Here is a 21,689-nt window from a genome sequence, read left to right on the forward strand (position 1 = left end):
ATATTCCATTTCTCTATAATTCCATCTTTTGTAGTGAAGGGGAATGTAGATTTGTAAATTTCGTATATAAATTCGGAAGTCAGTCTTGTATTTTTGCATATTTTATTATTTTATTTTGTTGTATTTTATTTAAACTTCGGTTATTTTCTGTTAAAATATTAATTTCATTTTTTTTAAGAAAATTGAGTAACAATTAAATATATATCAAATTTGTTTGTATCAATTCTACTAGGCTATAAAGAAGCGCTGACCCATATCACGTTATGGAGCAGTTAATTTATATTTAAAAATACCGGATTAATTTATTTATTTTATTATATCAATATGAAAAAAAATTTAGAATAAATTTCTTAATAAAATAAAAATTTTTTTTAAAGTTCAAACAATATTCTTATTTACAATATTTTTTACAGGTTCTCTTTAAAAAATAAGTTCAAAGTCTGTTTCTTTTGTAACTGCACTACGGGTAAGTCATGTATTTTTATAATAATTTTTATTTATAATATTTATGTAAAAAAATTCATTTGGAATAGAAATAATTTTTTGTCTTATAAGAAAGAATATAGAAAGAATATGTTAATTCTATTCTCTATTGACTGTTTCATCTTGTCAATAATACTCGTCTATCAAAATTATATAGAAAAATTTTCTAAAAACTAAATATAATTAATAATGCTTAGTGAGATTTTTTTTAATTTCTATCTATTTAACATTATATATTGATATTTATCAATTATTTGTTGTCAACTTGAAAGCAATCAAAATTTCTTTGTATTTTTATTTTTAAATTAAAAATCATTTGAAATCGTTGCTCTCCTTATGATTTTTAGAATGCAATATTTTTATAAAATTTTCAAAAACACATACATAAATATATTTTTGTTCAATTTAACAAATGCAAAACAGTTTATTAACCCCATCAAATCGTTTTATTAATATTAGCAAAATTGTTTTTTTTTTTTTTTCTTATATTTTTAATTAATTATACAACAATTTTATTACGTGCGCTTACCTATTCAAAAACTACGATTAGCACTACGAGTATTTCAACATTCAATTATACTCGTCTATACTCGTATATTTATATAAAAATAAATAAATCTTGAAGTGTTTATATGTAAATATCTGTATATGTACATTATAATGTGTACATATATATGTGGAGAGTAGTGTTGTGTTAGATGGTGGGCGCGTTTGTATTTTATAAACAATTTATATTCTTATCAACAGATTCAAAGGCTAAAATATCAGCGCACAATCGCTTTTAGCGGCAAATTCAAATAATTTAATTTAAATTATTAATTTTTATCTTCTATATAAAAATTAATAATATATTTATATTAATATTAATACATATTATATAAATAAAATCTTGTTTGATAGCAAATCTCACGTTTTTCTTTTGCATTTTTATAAGGAAAAAAAAAACGAAAAATCTATTAAAATCTTAATCTCAAAAGTATCTCCAATATTCGATTTGCTAAAGAACCTTGATCTTGTTTCCTTAAAATTAACCTTGATTAAGTCTGCAGTTTCTAAAATTTTTTATTATTTAAAAATGCATTTAAGTTCTTAATTTATATGCAAACGTCAATACGTAAATTTATATCTTAAACTTGACAATCGAATTTGAATTCTCTTCTTAAGGCACCACAACGTCAGGGCAAATACAAGTCTACTGTATTTGAAAAAATATTGTCATAATTTTGAAACAGACTTTTTTGTTTTAGCAAAAATGTGAATTTTTACTCTTAATGAAGGTTATGCCATTGACCTCAAATGCAAATTGTTATCGTTGCTTTTATTCAAATTTATAATTGAAATAATATATATATTAATTTTGATTTTATAAATGCTCTTCAAATGAATTATCAAAGCACATTGATTTTGAAATTCAGATAATCCAAAAGTTCTATGCAAATTTGCAATGCTTAGCAGCTCTTCCGTATAGATGCATTTTTATAAAATGTCAATGAAATGTCATATATGCGAAAGATACTTCAGCAGTAGCATTGCGACCCCCAATATTAAAATTAGTAATTAATTAGTAATTAATTTATTTGACTTCCTCACATTTTTATAAAATTTGGTTGCAATGAATTTAGTATTTCATATAAAGCATTGGAATTTGACAATTTTTTTACTGACGACGTGTAAACATGAACATTAATGAACTGAAAGTATCTTGAAATGTTAAACACATAAATTTGTAACGAATCAAATAAAACTCTTTTTGAGAATCGCACATATAAACTTGACAACAAATATCGTGGAAGTATCTCTGAAAATTGTGCATATATACTTAGCAATGATTAATTTATAAGTATCTCTGAAAATTGTACATATAAACTTGACAATGATTGACATAAAGTGTCTATGAAAATAATATATATAAGCTAGACAACTAATGACATGAAAGTATCTTTACAAACTTTCCAGTAAATAACGTTCTAGTATTCTTAAAACTTGTGCTCAATAATGTTTTAAAATATAAAGTCAGCAATTAAAACCCAACTCTTCCTCTTACATTGATTTTATAAAAAGAAACTTAATATCTATGCATAAGCTCTTCTGGAAAAGAATAGCAATCATGTTGGTTTTCCTAAACTAATAACAAAAGTCGGTAATCAACTATTTATTGTAAATTTTGTATATAGAATACTTCTCTGCTCTTTCTGCAATTTTTTTAAAAAAATGTTAGCAAATTATCATTTGTTTAATTATCGATCATCTCGATGGAGATCGTAGGTTTCAGAATTCAGAATTACGTATTATACCATATTGGTATACTGTTTTGTTCTATGTTCGATACAGCTCTCCGTAGAGTGGTAAAGAATTTTAATTTTCACAGCTTACACAACTGTTATGATGGCACTTAAAAAGATATAAACGCAAGAATGTGATCAACACTTGAGCTTTGTGCTCTAGATGGGTTCTTGATGAAGCATCAAATTAGTATCCCGAGAAGGTGAACTGTAGGACATCGGACTGATTTTAGCCTGGCCTGAAATCTTACACGGACTTAAACTTTTAATTGCTTTACACCTCGTAAAAAAACCAGACGTAACACTTGCGATATATAATGTTTAAGTTTCTATTGCAAAGAACTTTTCTATACTTTAAAAAGTAAAAACAGCTTTCACAGTTTCTATAAGACTGGGAGTCGTTCTACAAACTACCATATATATGACTTTACTCTTTCAATTTTAGTTAATGTATATAGCTATACATAATGCAAAACAGCTATCCTATATTTTATGGCAATCATGTGCTTGGTTTTATAGGTATTCATATAAATGTCATAAATCGTATAAGACTTTTTGCACTTTTTAATATTTTAATAAATTTTCCGAGTTCATTTATGTTGTCCATAAGGACTATATTGTCGTCAACGAATCTTTTGTTGTTTACTAGTTTACCGTTAGATTTTATAAGTATGTTAGAAATGTGAGTCTTGAGATTCAGATTTAGAAGATTCAAAGTAAATCATGAGACTTGATATTTGACCGTATATCTATAGCGATATAATGCGAATCTTCATTTGGGATTTGACTGTGCTATAGTGATTTATTGTCAACCTTTATTTAAAATTTAACTGTACATGACAGAATCGTTTAATGTGAGTCTTCATTGTTCGAAAGCCATATAAATACAACAGTTTCAACGTTTTCAGTTTCAAGTTTAGTAAAAATGTCTTAAATACCTTATGAACTGGTATAAGTAATAATCATGTATACCATAAGATCAGTTTTAATTAGTATTAAAATAAAATAATACTATTGTTATATCATTTTTCACTTACTAGGTACAATTATATAAAATTTAAAGAATTTTGAAATAGTTTAAAAAATTTTAATACGAAAAAACTAAAAATAACTATGATATGCTTAAAGAATTTATTTTGTAGAAACTCTATTTGATATTCAGTTAATATCAGTTAATAATATGTACATAAATCAGTCAAATATTTTAAAATTTTTAAATAACAAAAATTTTTTTAAGTACTAATGCATTCAGAACACATATAATTCATTTTATATTGATGCATTATATCGAGTTACTCATACCACACCAAAGACCAAATACTTAAGACTTAAACATCAAAACAAAACATTAGTGCTTTTATGAGTCGAAAAATTGGCGCGGTTAATTTTTACTCAAAAAAATCATTTAATATTTTTACTCATAACGTATGTATATGAGTTCAGTGATTTTTTTTTTATTTTCACAAAAAAAGACTCAATATGTTTGAGCTCGAAAATAAGTCGCATTGAAACTAGTTTGAGCAAAATGTAAAATGTTTGAGTGTTTAATTTCAAACCAGTTCAAACATGAGGTATAGCCAGTTACAAAGAAAACGAATTCTACAACAAATATACAAAATTATTTTATTTTAATTAAAATTACATATTGTAATTACAACAGTATTTTGATTTTATATATCAAAATAAAATTAAAATTATTTAAATTTAAATAATGTTTCAATGTTCAATCGCTACTCAAACGCAACTTAAGTTTTCTCATACCAATCAATTTTAATCTTATAATTTACTTATAAACTAACGACGCATATATATACATATATACTAGTTGATACTTTGATACTCATAAGTAAAGCCACTATCAGACAACTTCATACCAAGCCAGGCTGTTGCACGCAACAACAAAACAATGCTATTCAAAATTTTCCCACAAACTTAATTCAACGCCGCTATCATTTTAACCAGAAAAAAAACACTGAAACGATAACAACACCAACAACAACAACAACGACAACACAACAACGACAGCATAAGCACCGACTGTATAAGCTTGAAGCGATCGTAGTATCGTATCGAACTTATACAAGCGTAGCTTACCTTCATTCAAGACGAAACGCATCGAACTCAAACAAACCAGCATAGCATTGAGAAAATAAATATTTCAATACGTTTAATCTGTTTGTAGAGAACAGAACGACTTGTTCGTATGATCGGCTGCTGTTATAAAAGTAGCAAGGACATACGTAAAAGTCATTAGTTGTAATCTAAAAACGCACAACGCGAAGTCGTCTCCGGTACTAACGAGAGTTCGCAAAATTTTTCAAAAATTTATTTAAAATAAAAAAAAATTATTTTTTATTTTAAACATAAACTAAACCAACAGATAAAATTAAATAAAAATTATTTAATTTTTTTAAAAATAAATAAAATGCTTTTAAAAATAAATTAAGAAATTTTTAAAAGAAAAGTGCTGAAAAAATTAAACAAAATAAATGCTTAATAAACTTTTAAAAAAAATATTGAAAAATTCCTAGTGATTTATGTTGAAAAGACACTTTAAAATTAAAAACATTAAATTAACGTGAAACCAAAAAAATATTAATTAATTTACACAAAATTAAAATATTTATAAAAAAATTTTTAAAGCAATTCAATTTTATAAAAAAATCGACAAAATGATTGCTGATTCATATTTTATTAAACTATTACTGCGGCAGTACAAGACAAACGATGTACAGCATTTACTATTCGTCTTCATCAGCATACTAACTATAGTTAGCTTCCTGCAATGGCTGATTAAGTTGTACAGTGAATTGAGAAAATTACCACCGGGCCCTTGGGGTTTCCCAGTAATCGGTTATTTGCTTTTTATGGGCAATGAAAAGCATACCAGATTCATGGAATTGGCTAAGCAATATGGCTCACTTTTCTCCACACGTTTGGGCAATCAATTAACCGTCGTTATGAGTGACTATAAAATGATAAGAGAATGTTTCAGACGTGAAGAATTCACTGGACGTCCAGATACACCCTTTATGCAAACATTGAATGGATTTGGTGAGTTGAAAATTTTTTTAAAAAAATTCAATATTTTAAAAATTTTTTAAAATAATATTTTTTGATTTAGTGTAGAAGTATTAATAAATTTATTTTATTTAAATAATAATACAGTTTTTAAAAAAAAATTTTTTGTAACAAAAAATTTAATTTGAACCAATGTTGCGACTGCATTCTATAGTCATATTCATATTACTTTATTTAAATAATATATATTTTATGTTTAAATATTTTTTCACATGTAAGCTAAGTATTAATATTTTTAAAAATTATTTATTTAAAAAAAATTTTATTTATTTATTGCATTTATTTACATTAACATATATTTCAAATTTATATTAATTTTTCATATTTTACGAAATATATTTCATACCCTTTCTCACAATAAAACTCTAATTTTATTAAAAAAATTTATATATTTCTAAATAAATTTTGAAACACTTATATATATAAAAATTTTTATTTTTTTGCTGAGATTTTTATGTATAAAAATTAATTAAAAAAATTAACAATATTATTGAAATTTTTTATAATTCTAATTTTTTTATATTTTTTTCAATTAAATTTTAAATTTCTATGAATTTTTTATATATAAATATAGAAAATTTTTTTTATTATTGAGAGTTTTGTTAATTTAATAGAAAATATTTATAAAAAAATTAAAAATTTAAAATTATTTAAATTAAAATTTCCAATTCTATAAAAACAAACTGTGTTATTTACACAATTGATCAATTAATCCGTTCAAAAATATATATAAAAAAAAATTATGTCATAGTAGTGTCCATAAAATGACTTTATAGAAAACATAATCCATTTCAGTATATGTGTTCCGTGCCTATACAACATAAAAGTCGCGACTGTCGAATATTTTTTTAAACAGCTTTTTTTATATAAAAAAAAATTAAAAAGCATTATTATTAATAAGAGATATTACATTATTCTTTTTTTTATATTATATTGTTTACGATAAAGATTTTTGTGCTATATGGCGCTAATTTGTCAACTGCTTTCAACTATTTATAATAATTGAAATATAGATAACATAGATAAAGACTTTTTAAATTATTTAAGGTTAGATTTAATAAATCTGATTATCTGTAAGCCATATATAGACTTAGAGGAATTGTAGGTGAAGCAAAACACCAAAGTAAATTTTTACCGGCGGCATATAAAATGTCAAATTAAAATAAAAAAATTGATATAAATATTGTTAATTTATATTATATTATTTTATATTATTTTTCTATCATGTTATATTATATTATGTCATGTTTTATTTTATGTACTTTTTGCTATTATATCATATTATATTATTTCATATTTTGTTATATTATGTTTGATATTATATTATTTTATATATATATTTTCTTCTATATATTATATTTTTTTTCTTTTTTCTATTATTATGTTATGTTTAATATTATATTATTTCACATATATTTTAATTTCATCTACCATATCTTATGATTTTTTATATCTTATGATAAAGATTTTTATCTTTATCTTTTCAATTAATTATTTATTTCAAATAGATCATTCTTATTCTACAAAATATTTTTCGTCTCTGTTTTATATATTTATTATTATTATTATTATTATTATTATTATTTTAACTTTCACATAAATTAAGTGCTCTGTCTCACTACATATTTAGTTGCTCTTAAAGCCTTGTACAATTTATACCTCATTTAAATATTTTAATCATTTTTGCTTTAATTTTATTTTAATATTTTATATAGTATTTGGTATTTAAAAATTTTTTTTTTAAAACAAATTTACACTTGTTTTACAAATTAAACGAAATTTTCTGCAAACTGAACAAAGTATAAATGCAATCAGCATTAAAATTGTAAACACGTTTCTGTCGTTCGAAACAGAAGAATATATAAAAATTAAAATTAAAATTGAAGAAAAAAAATAACGCATTTTTAAAAATATAAAGTACATATAAATATTTATTTAAATTTATTTTTATAATTTATATAATTTTTATATAAACGCTTTTCTCATTTTTGTTGCGTTTAATTTTCTTTACTTTAAAATTTTTGTATAATCGGTTTAATTTATATATTTTTTTATATAAATTTTTTTTTATTTTCGAAATACATTGTTGTTTCTTATTATTTTAATATATCTTCACATTTTTATTTTTTTTTTTTTTTTTTTGGTTTTTGCTGAAAAATAAATTATTACATTTATTTTTATTTAATTGTTTCGTTTCGTTTCATATAAAAAATTGCAATTTCTTGGCCAATAATCACGTTTTATGTGTCTTTCTTAACGTGTTTGGAATTTTTTCTTGGCCAAAATCACGTTTTCGGTGCGTTAATTTCTTTCAAAAGTCTTTTCATTTATTTTGGCCAGCAAAAGCAAAGTAGGACAGCTCAGGCCTTTTTATGATTTTAAGCATTTTAACAATGTTTTTTATTTTTACCCAACTTCCAAAATTACGCTAAAGCCTACCTCAATTAAAATTGTGAAGATGCAAAAATAAATATAAAAAGCCGTCAATTTTTTTTTTATTGTTGCCGTCGCTTATATATTTTGCCGAAAAATTAAAAATAATATAAAATAAAAAAAAGGAAAAAAAAATTGTAGTTACTATAATTTTTGCGGATTTTATATTTTTATGCGAATCGTGCTGTGAAGATGTGAATTGTTTTGTAATAAGGCTTTTATAACCATAAGAAAATAAAATAAAATAAAAAATATGTTAGTCAGTTTCGATATAAAATATTTCACTTTTCCAAATTTTTATTGTATTAATTATAATATTATATATTTTTACATAAATATATTAAACTAATTATTATGTACAAGATTATAAAAAATTTCACTATAACTTATAAGTTATATGAGCTGAGCACAATTAACGAAGGATTAGGGAACTTAGTAAAAATATCCAATAAATAGAAACATATTTTAGATATAGTATACAAATTTATATATATTAGTACTTTTAAGTTGAGTATATATATATAAGGAAAAGTTATAAAGTATTTCTATTAAATGGATTTAAAGTAAAATACCTAACGAAAATTAAAATATATATACAAATGATTAAAGTGTATATCTATTTTATATAAAAACAATTACAAACACACATAATGGTTTACTACAAAATGCCTTTGATTTCATTCAGTAACTCTAAAACCATATATAGGATTAATATTTCATTGTCAATCATTAATATGAACTTAGCTCACATAAGTAATACTCGACTTAAAATTCTCCATAATAATAATATACAAAAATATTTAATTATTTTAAATATATGTATATTTATAAAAATATTTTATCATAATTTCATTTTATATATCTTCAGGTATAATTAATAGCACCGGAAAATTGTGGAAAGATCAGAGACGTTTCTTGCATGAGAAACTTCGTCAATTTGGCATGACTTATATGGGCAATGGCAAACATATCATGGAAAAGAGAATAATGGTATGTACTATTTACTATTAATAAGAAGCACATTCTTAACTTTTAAAAAATGATCAATAGAAATAAAGAAATTTATAATTTATTAATATTTAATGAAAAAATTTGAATTATCAACTCCCCAAAATTAAATTAATTTTTTGTTATTAATTTTAATTATTTATAATAAAATCAAATCTTCACATTTTTCTCAAACATAAAAATCAATTTTATTTCCTAACCCTACAGACGGAAGTCCATGAATATATTCACAATTTACGCGTATCTGACGGTCAACCGATGGACATGGCACCAGCAATATCTGTAGCTGTTAGTAATGTCATCTGTAGTATTATGATGTCTGTACGTTTTTCGATTGATGATCCCAAATTCAGACGTTTCAATTTTTTGATTGAAGAGGGTATGCGCTTGTTTGGTGAAATACATACTGTCGATTATATACCAACAGTCCAGTACTTTCCATCAATTTTGACGGCAAAAAATAAAATCGCCAAAAATCGTGAAGAAATGCAAAAATTTTATCAGGATGTCATCGATGATCATAAGAAAACTTACGATCCTAGTAATGTACGTGATTTGGTCGATTTTTATTTGGCAGAAATTGAAAAAGCAAAATCGGAAGGCAGAGATGAAGAACTCTTCGATGGCAAAAATCATGGTAAGTGACATAGTAATTTGTTATATATAGTAGCTATATTTTTTTAAATTACATTTCTCAGAATAAGATGTATAATATTATAGGTATATAAAAATACGTAAAAAAATAATATTTGTTTATAATTATTAATATAAATAGGTATATATAATTATATAGATGTTTGTAATTTAATTAATAATTTTTTTTTTCATTTTGTTATTAATATTTTTATTTTCTATTTATTATAAATAAATAATATGTAAATTGATTTATTTTTTTAATAATTCTTTGAAATTTTTTTTTTGTTTTTTGTTTCATTGATAAATTTTTATTGAAGTTTAATATGTATATGTATCAAATAATAAACATTATTATTAATTATTCATTGTATTATTAATACATGTATAATATAATATTTTTATTTATTACTTTGGCTTTTTTTATTTTTTGTATTTAATATTAAATATTTATGTGTATTTAATAATATATATTAATACTTTTTACATATTTTATTATCAATATTTTTATTTAATTATTTAAATAATTTTAATTAATTTAATTTGATTATGTAATTATTATCAATACATATTATTATATCAATATTTTTTATTATTTAATATTTTTATATATTGTTAATGACTAATATTGAAAGTGAATCTTTTTTTACTTATTTATTTTTTTTTTTAATATTAATATATTATATTATTATATTATATTATATTATATTATTTTTAATGAATTTAATACTTAATAAATTTTTATAAATAAAATTATTTTCTTCTCTTTGCAGAGGAACAAATTGTGCAAGTCATCATCGATCTATTCTCAGCTGGAATGGAAACAATTAAGACCACACTTTTATGGATAAATGTATTTATGCTACGCAATCCAGAAGTGATGCGTCGCGTGCAAGACGAACTTGATCAAGTTGTTGGCCGTCATAGATTGCCGTCAATTGAGGACTTACAATATTTGCCAGTGACTGAATCGACAATTTTGGAATCAATGAGACGTTCAAGCATTGTACCATTAGCAACAACTCACTCGCCAACAAGGTAATTATCATTATAATTATTATCCATACAACATGATAATGCTTATAGTAAAACCACTTGAGATTATACCCCCTACCATACCTACCTGCAGTGAATATGCGCTTATGTGCCAATAAGAAAATACATTATATTTTATACAAACACATACACATATTTATATGTTTTTTGCGGCTATTAATGTTGCTACTTACTGACATTCATGCTGCCACACTTACTCACTAACTTGGGAACATACAAAAAAACAAACAAACAAACAAACAACAATGTTCATTATAAAGAAACAAAACAAAAACGAAACAGAAACAAAATAATTGTTTGCCGGGTTGTGTTTATGGTAATGTCAGGTTTTTCCTTCTTACATACCTACATATATTTTCAAGTTTTCTTTTTGTCTTATATTTTTGTTGTATATTACGTCGAGGATGGAGGGTAAAAATACTATGGATATTTCATTCATAATTTTATCAAACATATTCAATTGTATATATATATACATATATAAATATATGTACATTTATATTTTTGTTATTATGTAGCAATTTTCATTCATTAGATTTTTCATTGATAAACTGTGCAAACATAAAATTATCGCAACATGTTTACACATTTTCATAATTTTAAAATGTCAATAATAAATATTCATACTATGCTTATAAACATTTGTAAGCAAACATGTATATAAGTGCGCCAAAACTAAACGACGTCAGTGTATATATTAAAATAGTAAAACAAAAACAACAACAACAAAAACAACAACAAAAAAGAATATGAAATATTATTTTCGCACTACAAAAAAAAAAACAAAAACAGTTCAACGTACTTTTTTTATCAACATAAGATTTTCATTGTTACACACAAACACACGCATACACAAATATACAGAATACGTACAATTGCACTAAATGACATATCACACCCATCGTCATTATCGCCATGCATAGCCGCCATATCTTTGTACGTGTGTGCGTGAGTGTGTGCGCATATTTTACACTGTAATCATTTGATTATTTTAATAATTTACGCAAATGTCCATCAATTTGTCAATCTCAAGCAAATATTTTTTTGTTTTACTCCATTGCTTTTTTTCACATTTTCTATTTTACTATGAGTGCAATATGCTTTCGCGATGCGTAGTTGCAATTTGTCCCACTTTTCTTGTTGCCTGATTGTAAACGCACTTGATGCTATCAACAAACAGCAAGAGCAACAACTACTGCAAATACTACAAACTGCACAAACACAACAACAAGAACAACAACAATAGAAACAATCTTACAATTCGTTGTTGTTGTTATTGTAATATATGCAGAAATAGAAAAAAACAATTAAAACAAAAAATCTAGCTTTTAAAGGCGAGTGTCAGGCATACTTGATCATATATTTACATATATTTGATTCAGTTAACTCAATTGTGTTATAAATCTAATTCTTTATGATTTTTTTTTTGCTTTGCTATCATGTACACATATTCAGCAACCTCCACCCTCACTGTCAACATTCACACTTCGCTTTACTAAGTAATACAAAAGCCCATACATTTGCATTAACACACCACCCACTATGTTATGCCCATTGTAAATCAAAATTGTATGCGTTTTGTTTTGCAATAAGTAGTGCACGTGTTGTATGTAGTTCAAAAGTCGTTAGCATAAGTCGACTTCAGTGTACGCTACAAATTGTTGCACATATCGTATCGCATTACTTGTTTTTTCAAATGTGCTTAACTGCATGCTAAATACAAAGTTATTTTTATGCATTTTAGCTTAAAGCTTGTTTATCAATTGAACTTAATTTAACTTAAGTTGTGTTCTACACAGTGCATGGAAATTACTCAAGTTTCTAAAATTACTCAGGCCGGCCGGCTTAGTGCAGACAAGCTTTGTGGGGAGCTTGTGGCAGGCGGGTAATTGTGGCATTTGCAGGTTTTGAATTTGTAATTGAACATTTGTCGAGGTTATTGAACTTATCGTAAAATGTGTGTCGCCGCACTTCTAAAATGTGTATGAAAAAATTTATAAATAAATTTAATTTCAAATCATTTTTAAAAATTCAATTATATTTTTACTTAAAAAGTATTGCAATTTATTATAATACAATCATATACTATGGGATCTATTATAAGATTCGATTGAAAATTTTCATATTTTTTTATAATAGTATTGCAATTTTAAAGAAACTATTAGATAGGAGTCTTTAATATGACAGAAAAAGATATAAGCAGTCGTTATCATATTTTGTATGTTTTTTCGGCTTTAAACATAGTCAGGAGAGAGATACTGGACTGGAAGCTTAAGTCTTCCATCTAACATTAGTTAGTTATCAACAAGAGCTTCTTTCTTTTATTCTGGCCTTCATTCAAAAGACGGAATCTGTTTGGTAAGACTAAAGTCAGCTGCATGCTTAAAGAATCTGCTATAAGAACAGTGCTTTTCTGCACTGAGAGACCAAATTAAATTTCAGATCTGGTATAACTCTAGTTAATGATCAAAAAACAGAAGCACAAATGACTTAAATGACTACATAACTTAAGATCTACTATGGGAGACCATCCCATAAAACCATGGACAGAGGGCTACTTTAATAAAATTCTGTAATTATATAAATATATATCAGCTCAATTATTTATATAAGTATTCATCTCCTTTATAAGCATTCACAAGGTCACATAATCTCCCCCTACACTTTTTACTGCAAACTTGTCTGTTTTGATCATATTATTAATTATAAATTACTTTTTTTTATTTTTAGAGATGTTGAAGTGAATGGTTATAAAATTCCTGCCGGTTCCCATGTAATACCACTCATTAATAGCGTACACATGGATCCAAATTTGTGGGACAAACCAGAAGAATTCAATCCACGTCGCTTCTTAGATTCTGAAGGTAAAGTACGCAAGCCCGAATATTTTATACCATTCGGTGTGGGACGTCGTATGTGCTTGGGTGATGTCTTAGCACGCATGGAACTTTTCCTATTTTTCGCTTCATTTATGCACTGCTTCAATATAACACTACCCGAAGGCCAACCATTGCCCAGTTTGAAAGGTAATGTTGGCGCTACAATTACACCGGAATCATTCAAGGTGTGCTTGACGCCGCGTCCATTGGTGTTGAATAGCACTGTTGCAGAACCACATCACATGCGTAATGTGGGCTCAAACTAAATGTAATACCCGCGTATTTCAATTCAGTTCATCTTTCATCGAAGCTTCGGAGAGTACAAGAATGAATATAAAAGAAATTGAAAATGAATAAATAATCATTCACAACGATAACCGAGAAATTGCAAAAATGAACTTGAATTGAATTGTTTGTGTATACCAGAGCACGGTTTAGTTCCTAACCGACGAAAGTCACTAAAACCAACAATACCACAACAGCTACGAAAGCAACTATAAAAAAAGGTTAATTTCTTTTTTTTTTTAAAAAAAAAAATAATTTTTAAAAAGATTTCTTTTAAGAATAGTCTAATTGTTGTGAAAAAATTTAGTTTCTTTATAGCAGAATAAGAGTCTAAAGTACATTATTGCTATATAAATTATAATAATAATTATATTTTTCAGAAAAAGTTCAAATTAAAAAGCATCGATTTGTATTATTAACACTAGAAAAGCAGCAAATAATGTGCAGCTTATAGGCCATAATATTATTATATATATATATTTATTATTAATAAATATTGTATATCTCTTTTAAATATATATTAATTTTATATTGTTTACACGCAGTTCCCCGCCTTCTTTTTAATCATTGCAACTACAATATTAATAAATTTTTATAATTATAAGCATTTATATTGACAAAATTAATATTTTAGTTGCATTTATATATATATATATATTGTATTAATATTTAAAACATATGTTCAATTCATATATATATATTGTATATATTAATTACATATGTATATATTAAAAATGGAATTTAACATTTTTTTAATTTAAACCAAACAAAAATAAGAAAACAAATTCTATTCTTTAACCCCCAAGAAGCTGTGTTCATTAAATACTTTGTAATTTCAATATTAATTTTAAATAATTAGTTAATAATTAATTTTATTCTTTCATATATACAAACACATGTATATGTGTATATATAATTATTTAATGCACATTACAAAATATAAATAAATATGTAAATAAATAGTATAGAAATATGTAATTACGCCTTAGAATATCAACATATCAAACTAGTACTATAAAAAACTTTTTTTTAACTAAATTAAGCAATTATTTTTTTAAGTGTATTTAGCACACAAAAACTCACATTATTTAGAAACTACACATATTCTGACCTACGCTCACACACACATACATATATATATAATTTATTTTATTATTTTTTTAAATTTAATTTTAATTTTCATGCATTCGACGTGCCACTTTGTTTTTGAAGCAAAATTTATAAAATTAAAAATTATAAAATAAAATTAAAAATTTTAAAATAAAAAAAATTAAAAAAATAAAAAAATTAAAACAATATTAAACAAATTTATAATTTGTGCTTGTAAATATGTTGATTTTTGTTATAATCTATAATAATATTATATAAGCAATATGTTGTTTTTTGTTTGTTAAATAATATTAAAAAGTTTTTATTTTTAAGAAAATAGTTTTAAGTTAAAAAACACTGAAAAGAAATAAAATAAAATATATTTAAAATTTTTTTACCATAAAAATAAAAATTATGCGTATTTATTTTAGAATAAGTCCAGTAATAAAATAGGTCTATCCATATAGACCTGAGTAAAGCATAACCAACAGGATACATAAGCAGGATATCCTTTCGTCGGACTGTATTAATACTAAGAAGCAAGGTATATAAATTACTTTTTGTGAAGTCATGGACTGATGTCTAAGGCCAAAGATGAACCAAAGACCTCATTTGAGTTAACAATAAACATGCTCTCAAGTAAAATTGAAACTTAAGGATGTTAATACTGATTTGTGAAACTTAAAGGTAAACAACCTTAGACTTTGTCAAAAAGTGGATTTGATTCCTCTATCTCATTGAGATTATTGAGATCTGGCAATCACTGAGAACTGTCAGATAGACGAATAGCACATAAGGAAGATTAACAGCAACATTGATAATTTATACAATTATCTGACTCAAATGGAAATCGGGATTCACAAATGAATATCCCATTCCTATGCTGGTTGGACTTAGATCCTTTTGTAAGTACCTACACCGCATGTAAAATATGGATTTGCCAGAATGCATTTATGGCGACGAAAACTTAAACACGAAAAGAATACCTACTTAGGGAACGTTATGTCCTTAAGTAGTTTCTTTGTGGATATGCTTCATTTCTCTCAATTGTTTTATTTGATTCTTTAAGTAAGGAGAAATGATTCCATAATTCAGTTTTTAAGATGAAGCCATAAAGGCTTCTTCTTTTTATACAAAGACCTAAAGTAAAATCAATTTTAAGTCACTTTTATATGTGTATAAATATATATAAGCATTATGCTTGTATATATATTATATATTATATTATTAACAAACATTATGCTGCTCTAGAATAAAGAGTTCTTCAAGTTAAAAACTTTCATCATCTTTATTATTATGAAACTCTAACTATAAACTCTATATATATTTAGAATATAACTCTATCTTCATTAGCAATTTAATAATACAAAATTAAAACCAACACATTATATGTTTTAAGTAAATTATTTTGATAAATATTTATTTAATTTCCTTAAGCCAATTTTTTTAATATTTATTTTTAAAAAACTTTTAAATATTCTAGTTAATTTGTTTTATTTCGAGTTACTAAACCAAAGACACGCTTACATATCATTTTCAATTACTTCTATGTTATAACGATGAGGTGCCAATGTTATGCCACACTCACCATCCATACTGATATCTTCATAATCTGGAGCGAGTTTGATAGTATATTTGCGAAAAATCATACCAACATAAAGCAATAACATCATGCGTGCCAAGTCATCTCCCAAACACATACGTTTTCCCGTCTGAAATGGTATAAAATCCGCTGGTTGGTCATATACACCAAACTCATCCAAAAATCTATTCGGTTTAAAACTTTCTGGTTCAGGCCACACATCCGGATCCATATGTATAGCCCATTGCAATGGTATAATCATGCAGTTTTTCGGTATACGTAAGCCATGTACGTCAGTATCTCTTACAGCGCCATGTGGTATACCTAAAGGCACAACAGACCTTATACGTTGTACTTCAGAAATGCAGGCACGTAAATAATCAATACGTTCTAGATCACTTAATGTAATTGAATCTTTTGGGAGCAGTGACAGCTCCTAGCGAATAATATATTCGTTATATGACTCTAAGTAAGAATGAAATAAAAAAACTTACTTTTCTCAATTGTATTTGACAATCCATATTTTTGGCCATATAAAGCAAGAACCAACGTAAAGTTGTAAGTGTTGTGTCAACTCCCGCACCAAACATATCAGCTAATAAATGACGTAACTGCTGTTGACAATAAAAATCCTCACCATTGTTTGTAGAATATTTGTGATCTTTTCCTTGCTGTCGTCTTTCACGCTCTTCCAAAAAACATTCCAAAATACAAGTCTTTTTGGTTTGTTCTGTTTCTGTTGCCAATTTACTTGCTTCTTGTTGCTGTTCACGCTTTTCCTGAAGGCGTTCCAGGCAGGCTTCTATGATGAGATCGTAAATTTGATGAGTTCTTTTTTTGCCTTCAAGCAAAAAACTTATTGTACGACTTTGTTTTGGTAAATATCTGTCAAAAGCACAAAATAAACAGTCAACGCATATCGAAATATCTACAGACAGGAAATAATAAATATCTTCTGGAGTTAGCAACACTTTGTAGCTAACAGGCACAAACTGAATTTAGTTCACAAAAAATAAAATACCTTAAAAATGGCAAGAAATTAACGATACCAGACACGCCAACCAATTTTAGACCTTCTTCCTGCAGTTGCTGCAAATACAACCAAGTGACATCATCGCGTGCATAAGTGATACCAAAGACCAAGTCATTGATAATGTTGCCCAAAGTATGTTGTATAGCATATAAAGGGTTGAACTCTGCTGCCAGTGAAGCATCCTCGTGGAACCACTAAGCGTAGCGAAAGTAGAGTAAATAAACAAAAAATAAATAAAATACAAGCAAAAATTTTATACGTATATAGTATGAGACATCAATATGATTAACAAATTACAGTGGCAGATACTATATAAGATATATTTTTAATAAAAAAACAAAAGTTTATAAAAAATGAAGACCAGACAGACAGACATGTGCAGAAAAAGGACATTTACTTTCACGCATAAACAGCTGAAATATGCTCACGGTAGAGCGACAGTCTACCAGCCAAGCTAATTAATTGTCGACAATAATTTTTGACTGAAGTTGTTAAGATTGAAATTAATTTACTTTGGCTACGTTAATCATGCATTTTTTCAGATTACTTCTCATTCTCATTTTACACAAATTTATCACTTTATGTTAATTCAAAGTCGTTTTATTTCAATTATATCTTATACCTCCAAGCATTCCGTAACAGCTTTGCTGATGCGAAGTTCAAGGTTTGCACGAGACATACAAGCTTTCTTAGTCATGCCCAATTCACGTAACCATTCGATGGTACGCCGTCGTTGATCCTTCCACAATAGACCCTCAGCACAAATAAGACCTGCAACAGTATTAATGCTATATATAACATGTATATCACTAATGCTTTAATTAAATAAAGCATTATTAATTAAATAATTTAATTAATTTATTTATAATTTCTAAATACTAATAAATTTTTGATATTTAAAGGCAATAATAGCGAAAAAAACCATGTTTCTTTATAGAAAGTATTACTTTAATAGGGAGTTCTTTTGAACAGGAATGAACTACAACAAAGAAATTTTATTATTTAATAATTAATTGAATTTTTAGCGGACGGACCATATGAGCTGTTTCGAGTATTGATATTGACACTTATGAATCGTATATGGCAATATTCAAAACAGCTGAGAGATCAGCCAAAAATTTAACTAATTATTAAATCATTATATTTTATTGTTATTATTCACTACAGTTCAAAATACCTCTCTATTAATAATTTTTTATTAGCTCTTCAAAGATGTTTATATATATTACTTGAATCATGGGATAAGGAGAATACGTATATCTCCATCACTTTAGAATCTAAAAAAAATTAAAATATTTAATTAAATTACATTAAATTAAGATTTCAATTTTAAATTAAAAATATTTAATGAGTTAAATTAAATTAAAAATTACATTTAAATTTCATTTAATTGACCAATAAATTAAATTATCAATTATTTATATATATTGTATGTATTTATATATTTTTAATAAAATTTTATTATTATATTCACTTAGTAATACTACACTATAACATATTTTAGTAAATTTAGAACACATCACAAAAGTAAATTAAATTTTATTATATTTTTTTAGCACAGCTACACATATTTTAATGTAATAAATTAACACTATATAGTAAAAGTATGTGTCTTAAGTCTTTTGTTTTGAATTCATTAGACTATATATTTTATATATTTTAGATGACGAAACTTACCATATCCTCCCATTATGCCATGGGTTACGTACAGTGGTGCTCTTGCTGTAAACTCATCACGTCGAAGATATTCTCTCACCAAACCAGCATCAGCTAGCACAATTGCATTCACATTACCCAATCGTAGTGAATAAATGGGGCCATATTTTTGTGCCAAGCGTTGGAGAGTTTTATGAGGTGCATGTGGCTCTAGAAATGGCAAGTAACCTAGTATTGGTAAACCCCAAGGACCAGGCGGACCATTGATAGATTTTCGAATATTTTGAAGTAAATTTATGAATAATAACAAAAGTAGTCCTGTGAACAACTAAACAGAAAGAATTCAAATAATTTTTGGAAGGAGAAGATCGTATTGAGACAAAGTGAAATGTTATTCTTCATATGAATCCACTGTGATACAAAGTAAGTGACATATTATATATTAATAATATTTAATATTTACAATATACATACATAACAAATAATATTAATAATACTAATTACTAACATAATTAGTATAATATAACAAATAATATTTAATATAATGTTAAGTCATATATGAATATTCTTACGGATTGTTCGGAAAAAAATTTCCATTTTTCTTAACAGAAATATAATATATATTCTTTCGCACCCAACATCACTTTTAAACAGCATTGTTTTTACATATATTAACAGCTGTTATAAAATACTTGTTGGGGATTAATATTACTTAATATTGCTCGAAAGTTTTTGTTTGTATTTTATAACATTTATAACATATCTTATAACATATAAAAATTTGAAACAGCATTTTCCGAAATAATATTATTATATTAAAGACCAAAAAAAGCTCTGGTAGTTGAATAGCTCTGTTGTGCATACCCTAGATCTCTAACCCTATATGCATTTAGGATCTTATAAATTTTAACATAATTTGTTGTTCTATAATTTAAATGGAAATATAATAATGCCATCTAAGCGGTGAAGTCTATGTGTGCCAAGACCTAATCATTCAAAGAGATTATGCTCTAAGCTTTCAAAGTCCATTTCACAAACCTAAGAGACATCAGTTTCGGAAAGTCGCAACTTATTTAAATTATACCTGTTATGTTACCAGCTGGAGCTCTTAAATCTATCCTCTACAATGAAAGTTTTTTACTCAGATTTCCCTTCGATAGAATAAGAAATTGTTTTACTTGACGTTGAGCCACATTATTAACACAGTGGTCTATAAATTTTTCTTTCCACCATTTCCTGATGACATCGTTTTCATAGGTTTTTGTAAGTCCACAGCAAAGCTCAGCGCCAATTGGGAGCATATTTGTTCCTCTCTTGATGACGTAATTGCTTTCTGTCCTTCATACTCTCGGACCCTTTTTCGGCATAGTTTACCTTCTTTTTCTATCAAAAAAAGTATACTAACCTTCCCATGAATGCAAACTGAATATTGTCTGATATCTATTGCCAACTCTTGTGGAGGTATATTGACCAGCAAATGAAGACACGTGTGCAACGACTAAGCTTGTGTGGCGTTACTTAATAGGAGAAATCTGAATATTTACTTAATCCACCAATTGTGGACATATCTAAGGTCGTAGTTCTTATAGCCGATCACAGGCTATTAGGTAGTAATGATCTTAGGGTACGAGTTGCTTCCTATGAATATTGTAGTAGTTATTAAGATAAAGAGGAATAAGAACACTTATTCTACAGCTCTGATTATAAGCATTATCAACTGCTTAGGCAAACATGTCTTCAGTTATCTCACAGAGGTGTCCAGTGTTTTGATTAAAAACATCATACGATGTATAAAAACCTCAAAATGTTACAAATATATCAATAAAGTTCTCGTATCAAAGTGAGTTGGTTAACTAGGCCGACTGCCACATTAATCTTACCGAATCTATGATAAGTTGAACAGAAAAAAATACTGTTTAGGTAAGAAAAAAATTATTCCATGTGTACAGAATATAAATATTGAGAGAACGTTAGTGGCCAAATAGATTAACAATATTTCATCCCGGCAATTTCGGTATCGAAGATGCTCCACTTTCTGAAATAACATATCGCAAGAACTCTGCAAGACTAAATTGACCACTCTAACTATTTGAGTTTGACTTTAATACTCGATATATAGGTGTATTTTCGATTTCAAACTATTTTATATAAAAAGAATTATAATCATCTGAGTAATTTGAACTATTCTT

The 21,689-nt window shown here is 26.0% G+C and overlaps 2 protein-coding genes across 3 annotated transcripts; one reads left to right on the forward strand and one right to left on the reverse strand.

The window, feature by feature from the left end:
* The first annotated feature begins 5,437 nt into the window (after positions 1-5,437).
* On the forward strand, positions 5,438-14,580 carry LOC119670230 (cytochrome P450 18a1). Of its 2 annotated transcripts, XR_005251696.1 has the most exons (6): positions 5,438-5,819; positions 9,148-9,269; positions 9,495-9,924; positions 10,694-10,958; positions 13,707-14,361; positions 14,521-14,580. XR_005251696.1 is itself a non-coding variant. In XM_038080408.1 (5 exons), the coding sequence occupies exons 1-5, from the start codon at positions 5,438-5,440 to the stop codon at positions 14,119-14,121; spliced, it is 1,614 nt and encodes a 537-aa protein (XP_037936336.1). In that variant the 3' UTR covers positions 14,122-14,470. The 2 variants fall into 2 exon arrangements, 1 of the variants encoding a protein (XP_037936336.1); XM_038080408.1 differs by lacking the exon at positions 14,521-14,580 and having other exon boundaries at positions 13,707-14,470.
* Positions 14,581-16,631: 2,051 nt separating this feature from the next.
* Positions 16,632-19,909, reverse strand: LOC119670231 (cytochrome P450 306a1). The gene is made up of 5 exons (XM_038080409.1): positions 19,522-19,909; positions 18,467-18,615; positions 17,833-18,038; positions 17,306-17,696; positions 16,632-17,247 (listed from the first exon to the last, which is right to left on the reverse strand). The coding sequence occupies exons 1-5, from the start codon at positions 19,532-19,534 to the stop codon at positions 16,753-16,755; spliced, it is 1,254 nt and encodes a 417-aa protein (XP_037936337.1). The 5' UTR covers positions 19,535-19,909; the 3' UTR covers positions 16,632-16,752.
* Positions 19,910-21,689: the final 1,780 nt, after the last annotated feature.

This window comes from Teleopsis dalmanni, chromosome 1, assembly GCF_002237135.1.
Source record: "Teleopsis dalmanni isolate 2A chromosome 1, ASM223713v2, whole genome shotgun sequence".
NCBI classification, from domain to species: Eukaryota; Metazoa; Arthropoda; class Insecta; order Diptera; family Diopsidae; genus Teleopsis; species Teleopsis dalmanni.

Bases quoted from the DNA above. Each gene is read 5' to 3' on its own strand.
- LOC119670230 (XM_038080408.1), top strand. From the start codon at position 5,438: ATGATTGCTGATTCATATTTTATTAAACTATTACTGCGGCAGTACAAG. The intron at 9,925-10,693 runs GTAAGTGACATA...TTCTCTTTGCAG, and splicing joins CTTCGATGGCAAAAATCATG to AGGAACAAATTGTGCAAGTC. The intron at 10,959-13,706 runs GTAATTATCATT...TTTTATTTTTAG, and splicing joins ACAACTCACTCGCCAACAAG to AGATGTTGAAGTGAATGGTT.
- LOC119670231 (XM_038080409.1), bottom strand. The intron at 17,697-17,832 runs GTATTTTATTTT...TGCTTTTGACAG, and splicing joins AATTTCTTGCCATTTTTAAG to ATATTTACCAAAACAAAGTC. The intron at 17,248-17,305 runs GTAAGTTTTTTT...ATTATTCGCTAG, and splicing joins GTCAAATACAATTGAGAAAA to GAGCTGTCACTGCTCCCAAA.